This window comes from Eleutherodactylus coqui, chromosome 7 (genome assembly GCF_035609145.1).
Source record: "Eleutherodactylus coqui strain aEleCoq1 chromosome 7, aEleCoq1.hap1, whole genome shotgun sequence".
Classification (NCBI taxonomy): Eukaryota; Metazoa; Chordata; class Amphibia; order Anura; family Eleutherodactylidae; genus Eleutherodactylus; species Eleutherodactylus coqui.
Window position 1 is genome coordinate 69,307,913 of NC_089843.1, and position 21,264 is coordinate 69,329,176.

The 21,264-nt window shown below is 37.7% G+C and overlaps 1 protein-coding gene across 1 annotated transcript in view; it reads right to left on the bottom strand.

The window, feature by feature from the left end:
• Positions 1-558: 558 nt before the first annotated feature.
• LOC136573515 (protocadherin-9-like) overlaps positions 559-21,264 on the bottom strand; it is a 737,068-nt gene continuing 716,362 nt past the window's right edge. Inside the window, exons 4-5 of the mRNA XM_066574791.1 lie at positions 7,301-7,336; positions 559-6,048 (exon numbers count right to left, since the gene is read on the bottom strand). Of these exons, the coding sequence (XP_066430888.1) occupies positions 5,672-6,048; positions 7,301-7,336 (413 nt within the window). The 3' untranslated portion in view covers positions 559-5,671. The remainder of the gene's footprint in view (positions 6,049-7,300; positions 7,337-21,264) is intronic.

Consider the following 21,264-nt stretch of genomic DNA (forward strand, 5'->3'; position numbering starts at 1 on the left):
TTTTGCTTCTTCAGTATATATTTGAAGTAAATCTAAAGGTTGAACTAAGCTATGAAACTAGAATATAAACAAGAGTCAATTTTAGGAATATTTGAAGGATCTTGCAATCAACCGAAAAGCTTTCATTCTAAGTAGTGCATGTTTGTAAAACATGAAATATTTGTAGGCAGGTGTCAGAGTACTTTCAGCTAATTTTTTTTCCACCTAGTAAAATTTGAACATATTGGAATAAAGGTCACTTTTTTGCATTTGGATAAAGGGCTGCCATTACTGATGCATTTTTTACAACTTAAAAGCGAGGCTGGGTGAGAAATGTAGCCGTATTTTGCTAAAAGCTTACAAGTAATCCATACAATTTGTTCATAATCTACTGTTAAATATAAACTACAATTTACATCATCGGCTGAAGGGGACGTTTTTTCTTTAAAGCTTTTTAGATAATCTCCCAAGAGTTTTTACGTTTTCTTTCACTTACACAATACAATCCCTCCTACTATAAAAGACAAAATGGGAAATAAAGGAGGCCATTTTCAACATATTATATTTTAATCTGCAAACACCAAAAATAATAATGTCAAGCAATTTATATACAGAAAACTGTACAAAATCAAATTAAATTATGGAAAATATTTCATAAATAAAAGTGGACTAGCGTTTAATACATTTTGCTTATTAAGCATAGCGGCGTGCATAGTGACTCATAATAAACGTTGATAAATTGTTCTTTGCTTCACTATCAACATCCAAGTTGCAGAACAATATCCAATGATTAATATTACAAACAGATTGAATCACATTGAATGCAACTTTTTACTTTTAGTTTTTTCTTCTTTTTTTTCCTTTCTTTCTTCAACTTTCAAGAGAACATTACTGGAAATGAAATTTAACTCAGTCCCAGGTTAATATAAGATGAAGTGTTTTGCTTATAGCTATTCAAAGTGACATGGTTCCTTTATGATGTTCTACTTTAATAATAATTTTACATCCCATTTAAAATATCAGTTGAAAACCATGTGAAAATGGCATTTCTGAGCACTTAAAGTGAATGTCCATCTTTTATAACACCATGTCATTTTTAGGTCCAATGTTTGTGCTGGTTAATTTTAACATTTATATTAATCTCATGTGTTGACTTACACTGTAGTTATATGATGGAAATTTGCTTGCTAATAGAGGGAGTTTAGATGACTACTGCATATTATTTTAATATAGGGATCAATGTATAAATAGTATGCAGCAACATCTTAAAGGAAACCTGTCAACTCTCTACAGCATCATATACTAAGTTGTGGGGATGTTAGGGGAGGTGGCAGGGAACTGGGTGATGTATTTTTATATTTATCTGCTACTTGGTTCCCATTGTATCCACTGCTGAAATCCATGTGCCACACAGAAATTTGATTCTTTTCAGATTCCCATGTGTGCAGTCTCCCATAGAATTTCATTGATGAGTACATGCACAGGGGTCTAAAAAAAAGTATGATTTGTGTACAGCATATGGATATCAGAGAAGGACACCAAGGGAACAAGAGACTATGTGAGTATATAAGCTGTATCACCCAACTCCCCATCACCTCCACAACTTAGTTTATGGCGCTTTAGGCAGGTGACAGGTTCCCTTTAAACTCCCTCTAGTGGTGGCTGTAGCCAGTCAGATTTTTTTTTCCCTTCACCTCTCTATGCTTTTGCTATGAAAGTTAGTGCTATTTTCCAGAACAATGGACTGATAGCAACCACTGACTATAGGGGATGCAGGGGATGCGATTGAACCAGAGCCCAGAAGCCTTAGGGGGGCTCATAAGGCTTATCTTCTTCATATAGTGAGCCTAGTGCTATGAATACAGCATTATAGTTAAGGGCCCTGTGACAGGTTTTGCATTGGGACCCAGGAGCTTCAACTTATGTCTCTGATAGCAACTATAAAAATGTATTAAAATATTAACCAGGACACAATCTGAATCTATATAAATTCATATAGCATTTTTTTTTAAGACTAGACATTAAATTTAAGCAAATGTGTATTTTTTATTGTACCATTTTAATAGGCTAATTTCCACAGTCCTAGTAGGACATAAAAAGAAAAACAAAACAAAAATAATTTCATTCAAGATTACTTTGCCTCCTCTTCGTAGAAATGATGTCTCCTTTTTTGTTTAAAACTCAGGCAGCAGGCCAGTCTGTTCTATACCGATATTGAAGACAAGTAAATACATAAACTTCAAAAGAAGCAGTCGACTGTATGATTGAGGTTACAGATTCGATATATTTATATATCTACATACACACACATATAAATTACATAAGCCTTTATGTGTAGGTCTAGAAATGTATCATAATGTCATGGAGTTTAAAAATGCATGCGCAGTCTTTCCTAAATTCTAGTACAAGTTCTAGATTTGAATAATATACAAACAAGATGTAGTAGCATTAAAATTAAACTAGTTGTAAATAATGAAATCAAACTAAACAAGTACTTAGGCTTATAAATTCCCATAATGTAATAACTTCAGACTGTAGAAAAGGCTCACAGGTGGTAATCCAAGTGTCTATACCATTGTAATGAAAGTCAGCAAATATTTTTGACACTATGAAATTTTTAAAGACTGGTCCATCGTCTGAGTTTCGAAGACTAATTTCTTTTTTGTGTTTGTTTAGAAATTGCTTGATAATTAATATAGTCAAATACAAAGATTCAGTGAAGTTTGAATGAGCCCGAAATCCTTTCATCTTTGAACCTGACCACCCTCTTAATGATAACAGGTATAAAAGGCACAGTTGCATAATTTGCATTCACTCTTTTTATTGTATTTTGTATCATTATGATTTTTTTGATTTCTTTTTTATTTTCTACAAAACTTTTAAATATACAGAGTAGCAACAGACAAAACCTATTCAAATAAAAGCTAAAATTACGCAAAATACTGTTCTTTGTATCATGCCAAGTGAATAGAATAATCAACATGTTACAGTAGGATGGTTACTTTATCTGTTGTTCTACTATAAAATTACTGTGTATATACAAAGAGTGTGTATTGTTTCATCAGTTTAGCTCTAACAAAATGACTTTGCATAAAATGATGATGATTTCATTGAGTCTTATATGGAGTAAAAATTGTTGAATGAATGCTCTAATCATTGACGGTTTTGCATTAGTGTCTTAAAAATCGAGATTTATGACTATCTATTACAATTTTATTGTTTATTTAACAAATTAAAAGATATCAGTGAAAAAAATTGCATACAGCATGTTTAACTAATTGACTATGCAGACAGGAGACACATGCATCAAAACTCTATAGATATTATACAGAAGCATTTCTGAAGAGTTTTCTTTGAACAATTACTTACAAATATACATTGCATCACATCGTAATCAGTCTCCAATTTCCTATACCTATCATACAAGAACTGGTGTAACCTTGCACTGGTTTGTTTGTGTTTTGAGAACTATCATGCCTAAAGGAATGAGTAAAAAGAGCACAAGTAGGGCCCCCAAAGAGAAAATAAATAAAATATAATTGGTTTGTATATTCTCCAATGATGTGTAGCATACAAAAAATGTAAAAAATAATAATGTAAAGAAAGTTGCTTTTGCATATTAGTATATATCAAAGTTTATCTATAAAAACAGAATAGTTAAGGATTTTTGTACAGTACTTGTCTAAATCTAATCAATATATTTGTTTTACTATCTTATATTATTGTGACAGAACAGGAAAACCTATGGGATTGCAGTCTTTTGGGTAACATATGTCTTATGTATTCATGTCAGAGGCATAAGAGGGAGGTGGATACAAGTAAATTCTATGGCTATGCTTCCTTATTTCTTCCTGTACTTCCTTGTCTTTCATTACATTTCATAAATTGAATTATGTTATTCATTATACAGTATGATAAAATATTAACTCACAATCTTATTTCTAACAAATTTATGTTACCATTTGAGATTTACATTTCTAATAAAAAAAATGTACATTGTTTTATTTTCAATCACTGTATTTATATTGGAGAATGTCTCAAAGGAGTTCCCTGCTTACGCATCTCAAAAATCATATTGGTAGAGGATAGCTAGAATTCCAAAAATTTCACAATTCAAGGGGTTATACTCTAAGTAACACTCTAGCAATGAAAGCTGCATAAGTGTCAGGAATTGCTGTGAGTTTGACTTTAGAAACCTTCTGCAATTAGTTGGGATCTTAAGCAGAATTTTTGGCCAGCCAGACAGTTTCCTGCAGTAAAAAAATCAAGGGAAATATAATAAGAAATTGCAACCTTTCAAATGTTTTTTTAATTAATGTACAGGTTGGGTCAATTCCTTTTGCTCATAAAGGCAGGACCTGAATAAAGAATTTATGATATCCATATGTTGTAACACAGCATATGGTAAGGGCTTGTCTTAGTTAGATAACTTAAAGATTAGCTCAAAGAAAATAGGTTATGGTCATTTATCAAGCCCAAATAACTTTTTGTTTGCTCTTTTTGGAATCCAAGCCAGTAAATTTTTCCTAAATGCAAATAGCATTTTAGAAAAGATTACAACTGGACCAATTAAATGTATCTAACACTTATGGCTGCCGCAGTATTTTCAAGGACTTCCTAATGATATATTTTTTAAGTTGTAGATCTAATGATTTTGGGGGGAAATAACCATATCAAAAAATAATTTAAAAATTAACCCTATTTTGCTTCTTCAAAAGCTAAATCATACAAATTGAGCAGCTCAAAGTTTTATCAATATGGTGTCCTTTTTGTAAATCAACATACTTCCTCTATTTGCATAGAACAAGAAACTAATTAATTGACCCAAAGTGACTAATAGACTATTGCAAATACCCTAACTTCGTACCAGGTAATTCTTATTCATTAACTTAGAAAAAGGTTTTTTTTTCTGTGATATTCTTTGCAAATAATTATCCCAAAAGCATTTTGTGAAGAGATGCAACTTTTAAATTATTTTAGTTAAATGGATATTACATTTCATGCAATATATATCACTTATTTTCCATGAGTTATAGTAACATAAATTGATACCTAATTGGAAAATGTGCTAAATTTTGCTCAGTTTGGAATACCTTGTATAGGTGAGACAATGTACACCAATTCCCTTCAATTATTTAGTGTGCATAATTATAGCATTTCATGTTAATCATCAGTTAATGAGCTCACAGATAAAATGTACAGTAAAGATATGGCTACCTATGGCCTGAACAAAAGCAAAGGCAAAAAATCAATCTAGTGTATTGTCTATTTTATAAGTAAATTTAATTCGAGGTACTGTCCAGATTTGCCTTCACCATAGTGGAGAATGCTATTAACGATGAGCGGTCTCACAATCGGATATCATTTGAGTGCTATGTTACATGCTTCTGCATATGAATAACAACTGCAGTTTCTGTTCTATTAATTAGGCCATAAAGAGTTCTTGCAACCATGAGTGAAAAGAATAGCCATGGAAGGGAAAGCACATGCAAGTAATAACAGTGCTGTGTACATATCACAATATACGCAAGCAAACATGATAATTGCCTGATATGGAGGCAAAAGTGGCAGGCAAAGCTTTTTGTCTCTTTGGTGGCCCCCTTATATTTCTGAGATATATTGTTATGACTGTAAAGTTTTGCCTTAAATTCTTTCTTGTTTAATATGAAAGGACCCTGTCACTTCAAAGATCTTACAGATAAACTTCTCTTCTAGTTAAAGTGTTGACAGGAGATGGCTTGTACTCCCCTGTTTGCGTAAGGGGAATATCCTCAGGATTGGCGTCTTCACTTTTACTGAATGTAGCTGCATTGAAGGTCTCATACGATGCCAACTTTTTGTTAAGTAGATTCCTGTTGCGATCACCCATAAGAGAGACATCACCATTCGCCAGCTTTTCTTGACTGTCTCGTTCATCAACAGGCATAAATGTGGAGAGCTTTGGCTGGTTCTTCGGTTTCCTTTCAGGCGATGTACGAACTGGCATCCAACAGGAATCAGAGTGACCATATTCATCGCATTCCCTTGTGCATTTTCCAGTTAAAGCTACATCCGGCAAAGGTCTTGAATCTGAAAAATAAAAACAAAACTCCTGTTTAATCCACTTGGAACAGGTTTTGTTAATGGCTGGCTATATGTACAGTACATGTTACTTTACAGTGAAAGCTACAGTTGCAAAAAAGCCTACAGTTTGTATCTATCTATCTATCTATCTATCTATCTATCTTTCTGTATGTATCATAGATAGAAAACCAGTGACTGCCAGATCATTCACATTAGCCAGGAATCTGCATATCCAGCCCAACTAATGATCTCAAACAGATGTTTATCGGATTTTTTTCCAAAAGAATCAAAAACTCTCCACACATCTCAACTGGTATACAAGTTCTCCTATACTTTAAAGGACTTTTATGAAACTGTAAGAAGGGTCTACATATTTCCAGAAACAGCATTACTTTTGGCTGTGTCTGGTATTGCAGCATTGCAGTGTATTTATTGATCTGCAATACCAAAGACATCCTATGCCCAGTAGTGGATTTGTTTCAGAAGATATGGAGACCCTTTTTTCTAATGAAGCTTAACATTTTCTATAACTATCTGCATTTTACCAGTACACAAAAACTTTCCCTAAATGGAACCAGTCATCCCATATAAGCACCATAAACTAAGTCATATTGCTTATAGGACAGGTCCCATTGAATCTGGGGTGTCATTTTTATACTTACATGGCTCCCCGTTTCTATGCTATTGCACCAGGAAGTCATCGCTCTATCAGTATGACGCTTTTTATTCAGTCTGTGCATGCACTCCACTGTTCTCTATATGATTGTGTGCGAATGGACTAAGTGAAAAGAGTCATACTAATAAATGAGGCCTTGACAACATGGGAGCTTTGAGCCTGATCAGTATAAAAATTACACCCCAGACTCTGTGTGACCTGTCCTATATGCACTGTAACTTAGATTATGGTGTTTATAGGAGGTGGCAAGTCCCCTTTAAAATTTTAGTATTTACAATTCCTTGCTGTTTTAAAGAAAGCTCTACCTTGTAAACTCCACATTGAAATTTTTCAACAAAAATATTAAGGAATTGCTGAAATATGCTAATCTACGGTGCCTTTCAGATGCAATTCTATTTTTTTATACAAGACAACCATGCAACATTATATTTTGATATTTCCTCCAAAGCAGCAGAATTTTACATTTATTTACTATCTTAGGTATTATAAGTTATTTCAAAAGTTACAGTAAAAGTTTTTATATGTTTGCAGCAATGTGCTTCAGTTAATCATCAAAGAGCATACGTCTATCCTTAACAATACCTTTGAATTCAGCTGCAGCCCTGACTCCTGCAGTTCCTTTCCTCAGTGATGGATAACAGAAATATTGACATTTGTCAGCACATCAATTCTTAAACCACTGTCGCTTGGGAGTTCAACACAGCATGCCGAAAATACAACAAGCAAACTCAAATGTTCATCACCATACGTCTACTGTTGCTCCCTGACTCCCTGAAGGTATGAAAAGTGGATTATAATTTATATTTTTAGAAAAAGATTTTTCTGAGGATATGCTGTTAAGGTAGGCTAAATATTGGCTATTGCTGAAGGATTATTGTTTTAATAGCATCAGCATATTCTGCAGGTCTGTGCAGAAACTGTCATCACTCATGGTCTACACATTCTAAGCTGCAAATTAAATAGGAATTCCAAATTTTTACTATTGATTACCTATCCTCATTTAATTGATGGAGATTTACCACTCAGGATCCACACTAATCAGCTGATCTTCCAGCCCACTGTTGGTGCAGCAGGGCCAGTTGTTGTCATCAGTGGTCAGGGTCGGAAGTGTAATAGATGGTCTCATTGACACTGAAATCAATGGGGATGATGTCTCCTATTAAAACTCTGTCTCTAACCACAATGAGGAGCCAAAAGTGCAATAGGAAGCATTAGAGGAGTAACTTGAAGCTTTTGGGCCCCAATGCAAAACCTGTAACAGGGCCCCCAACTATAATGCTTTATTCATAGTACCAAGCTCCTTATATGGGGGGTAGAGCCTTTATGGGCCCCCTTAGGCTCCTGGGCCTGGATACAACTGCATCATCTGCATCCCCTATAGTTAAGCCCCTGAATAGCATTACTCCCATTGATTTCAGTGAGAGCAAAGCCTTTAGTACACATCCATCTCTGATCATCAATGAAAACCACCAGCTATACTCCACAGACAGCAAGCCAGAAAATCAGTGGAGATTCCGAACAGAGAACCCCCGATGATCAACTATTGATGCCCTATCTAGAGCATCAATAGTAAAAAGACAGAATACCCCTTTAAACTATCAGTAGATTTTAAAATGTGAGAGGGAATCCACACTAACACAGGTAGAGCATACAAACTTTGCAGAGATATTACACTTGATCAGCTTCAGACCCATGAGCCCAGTGCTGCAAGGCAACAATAATATCCAATGGACCACTGTACTGTTAGGTGAAATAGCAATTAACAAAACACTACGTGTGTAGATAGATGCATATAAAGAAAGAGAAATTAAGATGAAAGAACAAGCAATCAATGGACAATAATGTAGTTGAATTGGATATTCCTGGCAAAAAACGTCTGCTATAAAGGTTTGGGAAAGTAAAACAAAACTATGTTGCAGTTAAGTTTGAGCCAAAGAAATTATACTGATACAGTGAAACCTTTCAAAAAGACCAATAGTTTGAGAAAACTACTTGTGATTTTGACTAGACAGTTCTCCTGGTTTGAGAGGACAACCACTCAAGAGGACTATTTATTATGGAGATGACTCAAAATGGTTTCACTGTACATGATTAGTAGGATTTTAGGGATACAAATGTATCCTTCCTTATTATTTTTCATGGCTTGACAACAAAATTACTATTTTTCTAGCTATTTTAATGTAGGTTAAATTGAAAAAAAAAAGGATGAAAATCCCTTTAAAGGAGTTGTACGGATCCATTTTAAAGATAGGTAACAGCTGGCCATGCGTTAAATTGAAAAAAAAAGCATACTCAGCTACCTTTGGTTCCCCAGGGCTCCACTGCTCCATCCCTGTCCTCTGACCCCAAAAACCAGATAACCACTGTAGCCAATAAGAGGCCGCAACATCACCATCCAAACTCCTGGCATCAAAACTGACATCCTGGACACCATGATGGTAGGGGTTTGTTGCACCCACTGATTGGCCTCAGTGATCACCTGAATTCCAGTGGCAGAAAACGGGGATGGAGCAGTAGAGCTAGTTAGTGTTGCCCCAGAGGACCAAAGTCATGTGAGTACGAATTTTTTTCTATGCATGCCCAGCCATTGCCTATCTTAAAATTGAATCCAAACAGCCCCTTTAAACAGTCAAGTGTCATATTGTCATGTAAAAACCAAGTGATTTGTTCATTTACAGCAATAACTTAAAAAATATATATTCTGACCTTTTTAAGCAATTGCACAATTTCTAAAAAAATCTTAAAATTTGGTTTACACAAAAAAACTTGAACCAACAAATTCCTATTAACTGGGAATTGACTGTTATAAATGGACTCCAGTGTGTTATTTTGGGTTAGCAGGAGTTCATCCAATGTTTGCCTGAATCCCAAAGTTAACTTTTAAACACAATGCTGTATATATACCGACCTGAAAAAAGTGATAATCTCTAGTAGAAGGTTTATCTTTTTTTTTCTCCATTCAGCTGCCAGTGAGCATCTAGCCACTGATAAGAGGTGAGTTATGAGTTTATTCTTGAGGGGATAATAAGGTTATATTGGCAATCCAAGGAGAATTGTCCAAGAGTTTAAAGGAAATTTTATATCTCTCCCTGCCTCAGTTTGAGTAATAATTATTTTTTCCAGAAAGGTTTAATCAATTGGTTGATATTGTAACCTACTGTTTTTTTTTAAATCATTGTATTACAGTTTTTTATTCTTTTTTTTTTTCTATTAAGGCATAAATACAAAGACACACACATGCACACACACATATATTCTGCAACATCCTTCTGACCTAAAAATAAAATCAATCTTCCCGGTGTAAGGTTGGATCAAAACAGCAAATGGTAACTATTCTTGACAGAGTGAGGCTAGACTTTGAGCCTACGGGCCATTTTGTGAATATCCCTTTCTTGCTCACCGTCAACAAAATACTTTAAAAGAAATTTCACATCTAATCATCTGTAGTGGAAAAACAGATTTGCTATGTTACAGGGAAAATATACCATTTATAAACGTAAAATAAATATTTCCCTTAGGATCTAAAGACTTGCCAGAAAAAGTAAATCCCATAGGTCTAATAGTTTGTAAGCGTATATAGAATTTTTTTTTTTGAAAACTATTGGGATTATGCTACATATAAGAGTGTGTCGTGAATATTGTTTTCGTTTAGTTGCCCTATTGTATTAGGGTTTGTAGTAATTATTTGCCTGGATGTGAAGAAGAAAAGCAAAGGCATTTTGAAATATATTTGCATTATGAATTATATATACATGATGTGTGTGTCCTGTAGCTCTGTGCCTACAGGCAGACTGGAGTGTAGAGTATCTGCTGGAAGACAAAATGTGTATGTGAATATATTGAATAGTGTATTCATATGTAAATTATGGGCATTTATATGTAATTTAGGTACTCATGGGGCTTTGTGTAAAAGAGGGACACCCAGTGAGGGACAAGGAGAAGGCTGCAGAGGGCACTAGACACTGTGAGAAGAACACAACAATGTTCTGCTTTAGGCCAGTGATACACCACCATATTTCAGACATGTTTTTGCATCTGCAATATGGAAGAATGTCCTGGCTTAACTGTGGGTATCCTGACCTGAACTTTGAGCATCATAGGAATCTATGATGCTCAGAGTTTGGGTCAGGAGAATCACTTTCAAACTCAGACACACGTCCATATGATGGATGCAAAAGCGCAATCAACATGTGGTGGTGTGTCACCGGCACTATTGTGTAAGGGTAAGGAAACACTAACATACATACATAACTTAATGTGTGGCTCATGTGAAGGGTGGAGTCTAAGGGCCAGGAAATCTGTGCTTTCGGTCCCTTTAGATGTAAATCGAGTACTGCTAAAAGATATGTATAGTATATCATTTTAATACCCACAAGCATTAAACTTCATATTAATAGATATTCCATAAACAAATGTCATCACATTATAAAAATAAACCTAAAGAAGAACTCCGCCAATCAATAAAATTACTGCAAATTATCGAACAGCCTGTGTCTTCAACCAATATTGTTATCTCAACAAAATTTTATAAAAATGTACATTTGTTCTTACATCTCTGAACACTTTTCTAAATCTCATCCAAAACTTTATATTAAAGAGGTCTTCCAGAACTTTATCATTGATGACCTACCCTAAGTATAGACCATCAATGTTCAATTGTTAAGAGTCTATTGATGCTTTTATACAAGCTGAGTTTTTGGCCCAATGTGATGAACATTGATTGAGATGCATGTCAATCAGCACTTGTTTCATTTTCATTTGCACAAGCCAAAAATCAGCATATGAGGACAAACAGTCACTAATGTGATCATTCATCCCCATACTCTATCTGTAAATCTTCGCCTTTGTAGGGGGAAATATACCACTTACTACCTAGCATTTTTATACTCAAATAAAAAAGCTGATCAGCCTATGAATGAGTGTTTGCTCATTTGTTGGCTGATCGTTGGTCCTTTTACATGGTTTTAGTGTTGAGCAACAAGCATTAAGAGGAACTCACGGGCCCAATAATCGGCACATGAAAAATGACTCACGTATTTTGGCCAGCAGAGTCACTAGAAAAATCTAGAATGCTTGGATAGATCAGTGGCAAAAGACCCGGCTGCTAAAGAACACGATGACTGATACTGTCAAGCTGATACTGGCATGGATATCACACAACTGAAAGAAGCAGTGCAAACCGAAAAACATGGAGGCGCTCGCCTTTAGAGTCACCAAGGCTCGTGAATGACTAAACGGCTAACAACAACAACAAATGACCATTATTACCTCCAGGCCTGCTACTGATATACATGATGAAGGAATATGGTACCTTTAATCCTGTTCAGTGCTTACATAAGCACAATGGCTTGTCCATAATACTGGACTGGTTCCAAAGCTCATCCTATTCACTTGAAGGGGACAAGTTACAGTATCAGGCATGGCCACATGTATGGAAAAAAAGCAGTATTTTAATAAAAAATGGAAGGGATGCAATGGACTCAGGAGTGATGTGCCATCATTCACATATTAATGATTTATCCTAAGGATAGGCTATAAATGTGAAAGTCAATGTTAAATGTCTGTAAAGAACTTCTAAACACAAAATCTAATTTCTTTATCTCGTGTAATATAAAATGTCACACATTAAAGTAAATCTAAAATAGCACACAGATAATACAATCCCACTTCAGTATTGTGAGGAACGCTAACTCAGCTTATTCAATCAATATTCATGAATAAGGCATCACTGAAATATTTCCCTGACCTTGCTGGGCCCAATAAGACTATACTGACATCTATCATCGTTCAAGTCCTTTACCCCGTGATGCTCTTTTAAACATGAAATGTTAATAAAAATGCACATAATTTTTTATTCTTGATTTCTATCAGCAGGCTTTAGTGAAAGTCATTTAGTTATATGTTCAATTATTGCATTTCATTAATATGTAGCGGAGCTGAATTTGTTTTTTAGCTATATGCTAAACCTGGATTAAATATATGAGAATGTAGAACAGTCGGGCCCGTCATTTTAAAAGAGCTTGATTGTTTGGATACATGATATCTCTTTTATTATATAGCTGGACATACTGTAGACTTGAGATAAATATCAGCCAAAATTGTTTCCACACTTAGGAAATATTAATTGCTTATGTTCTTTGATGCTAGGGAACAACAATCTATGGAAGGGTGGATTTACATGGGCAAGTGCAAAATTGGTCCAAAAACTCAGGATAATATTGCGCTTGCAAACATGCAATTTTCTTTGCGATTGCACTGAACATATGATTTTCAAGCGGGTTTTCCGTGGACATGAAAATCACATGTCATTTCAATAGGTAACCCAGGAAATTGCATTGCATTTCCATTAAAATCGCATCTGCGATGCAATTTTCTTTTCCCATGGAAAACAATGGGATCAGAAAATAGGACGTTCTGCGATGTTTCTATCTTCCAATATTGTAAACAGTGGGTCATTACAATGCCCAATTTCTGTGCATATTATGTCCCACATAGCTTGCACATTTTTTTCTGTCCATGTAAATGCACCCTCAGGCCTCGGTCAGACGGGCGTTTTTTCACGCAATTTTCGGATCGCATAACGGATGCGCATCCGCAAATCGCGCGACCGGGGCTGATGAGTCGCTGAAAAATCTGCACCTAGCAGCGTTTTCAGCTAAACGGGCCCGATCAAAGGAGCGCTGTCCGCTGTTCACCCATTGAATTCAACGGAGCCGGCAATACAACCGGCTCCATTGAAAGCAATGGGCTGCCGGCGATCGCAGGATGAATTTTCAGGAAGGGCATAAAAATATAAGCCCTTCCCTGAAAATCATTGTAAAATGTGTAAAAATAAAAAAAAAATGTATACTCAACTTTTCCCCGCAGCCGGAGTTCAGCCGCGGCCGGCCGGCAGTTCTCCTGAACTGCTCTGTGTAGTGTTCAGCAGGCGGGGATTTAAAATCCCCGCCTGCTGAATGGGCTGCCTCTGATTGGTCACAGCCCTCACCAATCAGAGGCAGCTCTCACTCACCCATTCATGAATTCATGAATGGGTGAGTGCTGCCTCTGATTGGCTGAGCGCAGGGACCAATCAGGGGCAGCTCTCAGCTGTCATTCAATAGCTGAGAGCAAAATATGCTTGGAAATGCATTAAACACTGCATAATTGCTCAAGAAAAAGAACACATCTGGAACTCATTAGACTGATTAGCCATTTGCTGTGTGCATATGTGCATGCCTTGTGGACTTAAAAAGTACAGCAAAATATACTGCGCATGCAAGAAAGCATAGTTCATTCTGCAAATGTGCAGCACTGATGTAAAGGGGGCCTTAGGGTGCATTCACATGAGCGAGTGAGATATCAGTCGGAGAAACTGTGCAAGTGCAATGCGTTTTGCAAGAAAAATGCATCACATCATATTGCGGTACATGCAATTTTCACATGTGGGAAAATCACATGTTGTTCCAATAATAATAATAAAAAAATAACACTTGCATAAAACTCGCACTGCAATCCCCCCCCCCCACACACACACACACACAAACACATACACACACATACGGAAGAATGGGTGTTTCTTGAACAGAATCACCCAAAAATTTTATTTTTCTATCTCCCAGCATCACTACAAAAGAAAAACTGCTCATGTGAGTTACCCCATTAACCCTTTGCAATCAAATTTTGGATTCAGGGTTTCCTAGGGAGCTTTCTCCTTCTGCCATTATACAATGGCATCACCTGCTGGCTAGAGCCAGTACTGCGGTATGGGACATGCTAGAGAGGCCCCCGACAACAGAGCAGCCAGTAATATACATCTAGAATACCCTGCCGGATGTCTTCCGACATCGGAGCTGTACATTCTTCAATCAGAATGTCTTCAGACATAAGACAGTTGATTGGAAAGGGTTAAAATAATGTGCTCTTTTCACATGCAATTTTTGTGCATCTCGCAATTGACAGAAATTGTGTGTGAAAATTGCCTGTGTGAATACACCATCTTGAATTATTTGTTCTGTCGTTGGTCATAGTCTGTGACTTATGGTGGGATCAGTTATTACCATTATAGAGGAGACGTTTTTCCTTTCGACTCCTCACTGCATTTAATGATATGTTATTGTTGTATGTAGGCTTATTAGCTACAAGCACAGTTGACCGTGATAAGTCATTCATCTGTTAAAGGGGTTGTCCTGCGCCGAAACGGGTTTTTTTTTTTATTCAATAGGCCCCCCCTTCGGCGCGAGACAAACCCAATGCATGTGTTTAAAAAAAAAAACGTTTAGTACTTACCCGAATCCCCGCGCTGCGGCGACTTCTTCCTTACCTTAGCAAGATGGCCGCTGGGATCTTCACCCACGATGCACCGCGGGTCTTTTCCCATGGTTCACCGTGGGCTCTGTGCAGTCCATTGCCGATTCCAGCCTCCTGATTGGCTGGAATCGGCACACGTGATGGGGCGGAGCTACGAGGACCAGCTCTCCGGCACGAGCGGCCCCATTCACCAGGGAGAAGAACGGACTGCGCAAGCGCGTCTAATCGGGCGATTAGACGCTGAAATTAGACGGCACCATGGCGACGGGGACGCTAGCAACGGAACAGGTAAGTGAATAACTTCTGTATGACTCATAATTAATGCACGATGTACATTACAAAGTGCATTAATATGGCCATACAGAAGTGTATAACCCCACTTGCTTTCGCGGGACAACCCCTTTAACCATTGTAGCAGTCTTATTTGCTGCCTACCCTGACCCTTGGCCTGATCTATGTTGTGAATTATTCCGCCTGCCCTGATTCTGGCTATGCTCTACAGCTACGTCCCTTCTACACCCTCATTCTACAAGTTTCCAGGAGCAGACCTTCACAGGTGTGGAATAATTGTGCTGGCTGGATGTGGACTTCTCCAACGAGCCAATCTCCACTGATCTGCTGCATACATATACCAGTACCTCTGCAAGAGGAAGCTGGAAACTCATTCACTCTAGGGCTTGCATGTCTGAACGTGTTGTGTATGCATAGGTGGGAACAGTGTCGTGCTCAGTGTAGTGTTCAGTGTCTGTGCAGGTGCCCGTACATTAGAGATGAGTGAACCTACTCGGCCACGCCCCTTTTTCGGCCTAGCACCGCGATTTTTGAGTACTTCCGTACTCGGGCGAAAAAATTCGGGAGCCGTGGGTGAGTGGGGGGGAGAGGGAGAGAGGGCTCCCCCCTGTTCCCCGCTGCTACCCCCCGCTGCGCCGCGCTTCCCCCCGCCCCCCCCCCGAATCTTTTCACCCGAGTACTGAAGTACTCGAAAATCGCTGTGCTCGATCGAGTAATTACTCGAAACAAGTAGGTTCGCTCATCTCTACCGGACATCCAATGTGAACAGGCATGTTTAGTGTATATGTGTGTGAACAGCGGCGCATTTGTAGCCAGACATTAGGTATGAACTGTTCTGTTCTGTGTTGCATGCTATCCCTAGTGTGTTGGTGTGAACTGTGTCCTGTTTTGCTGTGGATCATTTACCATCCCTCGGCGAGTTAGATCCTTAGGTTCCAGTGCGGGGCTGTCCTTATTGGGACAATCGCCCTTGCAGGCAGGTGTCATGTGGATGTTGTCTCATTAGAGTAGGGACCCGTGAGACAACGAGGACCCTTGAAGTTGGCTTGTGGGCTTAAGTGACTTGGCCAATTCAAAAACTAATACCTCATACTTGTGATAGCTATTGCATCTGGTTATGCGTGCGGGTATTCAAGGTGAGTGCTTTGGCCGTTTGTTATGTCTGTCCATGAGTCCAGTATGCAGTTTATTGTCCCTTAGGTGTTGCATATGTGCAATAGCGCAGTATTTCCAGTTTCCAGTGCATCCATGCTGTGTAAAGGTGCACCCGGCAGACGTAACAGACCAGATTCTGAGGAACCCCAGTCTCACATTTCTAATTTTTATATAGAGAAGCTCCAATCATGAAAGGGCAGTTGACTCTAATAATGTGGCAATTCAGTATATATCTAAGCAGTTCCTTGTTGATTATCCGTTGCAACAAGAAAACGATGTATCTATCAAATGTATACAAGAAGCCAACAATTCTTAAATCAATGAGATCATTATATATATATATATATATATATATATATATATATATATATATATATATATATATATATATATACACAGTATATTCTTTGGGTTGAAAACACAGTTTGCTGCTTACTTTGAGATCAGCAGACAGGACTGCTGATATGTAGGAGTTGAAGCTTCAGAGCTACTGGCACAGACTATCAGCATGTCCAGTAACAGTATAATTCTTTCAAGGAGTCAAAAGAAGTGTAACTAATACACTATGTGATTGAACTGGCATAGTTGCCAACTTTTCAAAATAATTTGCAGGGACATGTTGCTGGTAAGCTGCTGCATCTAAGCTTATCACGGGTGATACTGTATCAGAGCAGCACACAGCAGAACATTCCTCGTCTTCAATGGTTACTGAATAGCATTCTTTGTTCTATTTTTTTCTGCTTTAAATACTGTAGTCCAGTTCAATGACTATTATATTTATAGTACAAAGGCAAGCCAAGATTTGATAGTAAGAATAGATCCTAACCGGAGATGAACATAACATATGCACAAGCTGTGCAGCTTGCACAAGGGCTTGACAGGCAATGGGACCCACTGTTACTTCAAAAGAATAATAATAGCGCTAAAGACTACACTAAGATTTCTATCCATGCCTCACAATTACTAGATGATAGGCAGACTGGAGAGGCTAGAAAGCCAAGAAGAAGGTGCTCTATGACTGACACCTGGCTTCATTAAATGGGTTGTGCAGTTACAACATATTTTTTTTTACTGACAGGTGCAGAAGGCTTAAAATAACAAAATGAATGGTATTTATCCATCCTCAAGCTTGGCGATCCAGTGCAGAGGGCCAGCGGTCTTCCCGGTCTTTTTTTGTAATGGATATCACATGGCAATCTGAGGCCACAGAGTCATCACCTGTTATTCTGGCATCACCGCTCACATCCTGGACACAATGATGTCAGGAGTTCAGAACAGTAATGCCGTAGACTCTGATTGGCCTCAGGGGTCACATGGTGTCTGCTCCAAAACAAAGACCGGGAGGACTACTGGGCTGCAACGCTTGATCACCAGGACCAAGTATGGGTATGTACTGCTCCTTTTATTACCGGCTATTAAAAAAATGTATTACAACCGGACAACCCCTTTAAATTTTCATAATGCCATATATTGTCTGCATCCAGCCCTAAAATTAGCTAACAGAAAGCAAGGGGTATTATTAAAAAGAGGGAATACCCCTTTAATGGGAAAGCAGTGCCTGGAAAGCTGACTACCATTAATGGTACACACCATACTGCACTTCATTGGCCATGGTGGCGGTTGATGTGTCTGTAAGTAAAGGGGAGAATGGGAAATTGGTGTAGCTGGAAAGATACAAGTATAAGAGAGGAGGTCCAATAGATCGACCCTTCAATCCTTGATGGGATTGCTGACGCAATTGAATTTTAAGTGATTGAGTAATCTATATATATAAAACTGAATGTATGCGTGTCTGTCTGTGTGTGTGTTTGTCCTTTATGCGCTACTACACCATTCATCCGATCGCCATGAAACTTTGGGAAGTTGTTGAGTACACTCCTGGGAAGATTATAGGCATAGTAAAACTATTCTACGATAAATGGCGCGCGTGCGTGCGTCGTCGACAGTTATGCCCCCCCAGACAAAGATCGTTTGATTTCCATCACTGCCACTAATTCTCTCACTTCCCAATGTCATAAAAACTTGAAATTTGGCATGAGCATTGATTATGTCATAAATAGGAAAAGTTAATGGGTCCCAACTCGATTATTCAATTCTAAGCGCCAAAGAATTAGCGTCCAAATTTTACGTACGGAATCTAATTTTCTCGCTTCCCAATGTCATGGAAACTTGAAATTTGGCACAAGCATTGATTATGTCATAAATAGGAAAAGCTAATCGGTCCCAACTCAATTATTCAATTCTAAGCGCCAAAGAATTAGCGTCCAAATTTTACGTACGGAATCTAATTTTCTCACATAGAAACTTGAAATTTGGCACGGGCATTGAATATGTCATAAATAGGAAAAGCTAATGGGTCCCAACTCGATTATTCAATTCTATGCGCAAAAGAATTAGCGTCCAAATTTTACGTACGGAATCTAATTCTCTCACTTCCTGATGTATATATAAATGAATGTATGTCTGTCTGTCTGTCCTTTATGCATTACTACACCATTCATCCAATTGCCATGAGACTTTGGGAAGTTGCTGAGTACACTCCTGGGAAGATTATAGGCATAGTACAACTATCCTACGATAGGTGCCGCGTGTACGAGCATCGTCGACAGTTATGCCCCCCAGACAAAGATCCTTTGATTTCCATCTCAAGCACGAAAGCAAAAGGCATTACGACCAACGGGATGAGTGTTCAACCAGAAAATGATGCATCCGACGAACGTTTCGCAAGACAATTGCTGGATATTGAGAATGCTGAGGTAAAATAAAAGCTGTGCTGTGATTGGTTGCTATTTCTTATACTGCTGAGGTAACATGAAAGCTGTGCTGTGATTGGTGGCTACTTCTTATACTACTGAGGTTGCATGAAAGCTGTGCTGTGATTGGTTGCTATATATAATACCGCAGAGGTAACATGAAAGCTGCGCTGTGATTGGTTGCTATTTTTTATATTGCTGAGGCAGAATAAAAGTTGCGCTGTGATTGGTTGTTATTTCTCTTACTGCTGAGGTAACATGAAAGCTGCGCTGTGATTGGTTGTTATATTTTATACTGCTAAGGTAACATGAAAGCTGCGCTGTGATTGGTTGTTATATATTATACCACTGAGGTAACATGAAAGCTGCGCTGTGATTGGTTGTTATCCAGATATATAAAAACGAATGAATGTATGTCTGTCTGTCTTCGCAGCAACGCGCGACGGGTCAGCTACTGGTAAATAAAACAAAGCAGAATGTAACATTGTAGATTACTTATCAGATACGTATCGTATTTAGAATCCTCGAGCATGAGCTGAGGAAGAGAGTTCATTGCAAGGTAAATGACAATATACTGAACTTCTTGTTTTTGTGTTTTGCTATAAATGATATTTTGCAAATGTTGTTTCCTGCATTAAAAGAAAGATAATGATCTCATTAATTCCATGTCTCTGAAGTTCTGAACTTGTAACATATGTAGCAGTAACTTCTGCACAGAGCTAACCTGCGTGAACTGCATTCATCTCCGAAAGCCATAATTAGAATGATTCAGATATGTTTGCAATTGACAATAAAATAATAATGCCAATTAAGCAATCATACAGCATGGGCATATTAGTGTGTTTTCTTTAGACTCATATTTGCGTTGGTGGCTCTATTCGGAGTTTCAGTTGCAGATACAGTCCAATAGAGCCACTTTAGTTCATATGTGCGTTGGTGGCTCTATTCGGAGTTTCAGTTGCAGATACAGTCCAAACTTCTGGAGAAAATAGTGCAGGATGCTGCACTATTTTGTCCTGTAAATTGCCTAGTGGCATGATAGAAACCTGGCAGACTCCATTCTAGTCAATGGAGTCCGTTAGGCACCATTTGCATATGTGATGTGCCGGATCCAGCACTTCCATGATATTGTTGTTCAGCTACTACAAATGAGCCAAACAACTGAAGTCCTAAGTGCTGATGTGAAAAGAGTCTTAAAGGAACACGGTGAAAAAAACTGATATACTGGGGCAGATTTACTATTGAAAATGTACCCGATTTTCTGGAGCAAACTGCACTTTCTTCAAATTTTCTTAAATGCTTTGCGCCACATTTATCATGTGTTTCAAATACTTTTACATACTTTTTCTGACATGTTTGAAAAAGGTGCAGGGTTTTGTGAGGAGGTGTAGCATCACAAAAAATGGTGTGTAGCCTAAATGTGTCATCATGCCCCCAAAAATTTTGCCAAAATTTGGTGTGAAACCTGTCATAAATCAAGTCAACTAATACTTCAAGTGTCAAAAACTTCATAGAAGTCACTGAAAAAGACTAAAACTGAACCTTTATTACATATAATTGATTAAAATCTAGAAATTGGCGAGACATAGAAAGTACATATACAAAGTCATATATTGTATTCTAACGGGCAAGGACACTAGCCCTAAAAGTACGACTTAGTCAATAATCAAAAGGGATAGAGTCCCCTTCTATAAATGTCGTACTCTCAGTCATACATATCTTCATAACGGAGAGGTCATAATTTATTATCATGAAGGAGGTAAATTGTGTCGCATATAGGGATATACATATCCCAATCCTATGTATTGAACTACTAATCCCAGGATAGCATCATAACCATCAGATCAGGGTGAAAATAGATATATCAACTGATGTTGTTGCCTCCTTATTGTTATTAGAGGTTTTGTTGTAGCTTCTTTGTTCTTATTTATTATTAGAGGCTTTTTTATTATCTCTTTATTGTTACAGAGACAGGAATCCCGTATCTGGATGTTTATTATTTACACCAATAGAAGACAATAAACCATCTATACATGTCCTTTTCATTTACTGCATGGA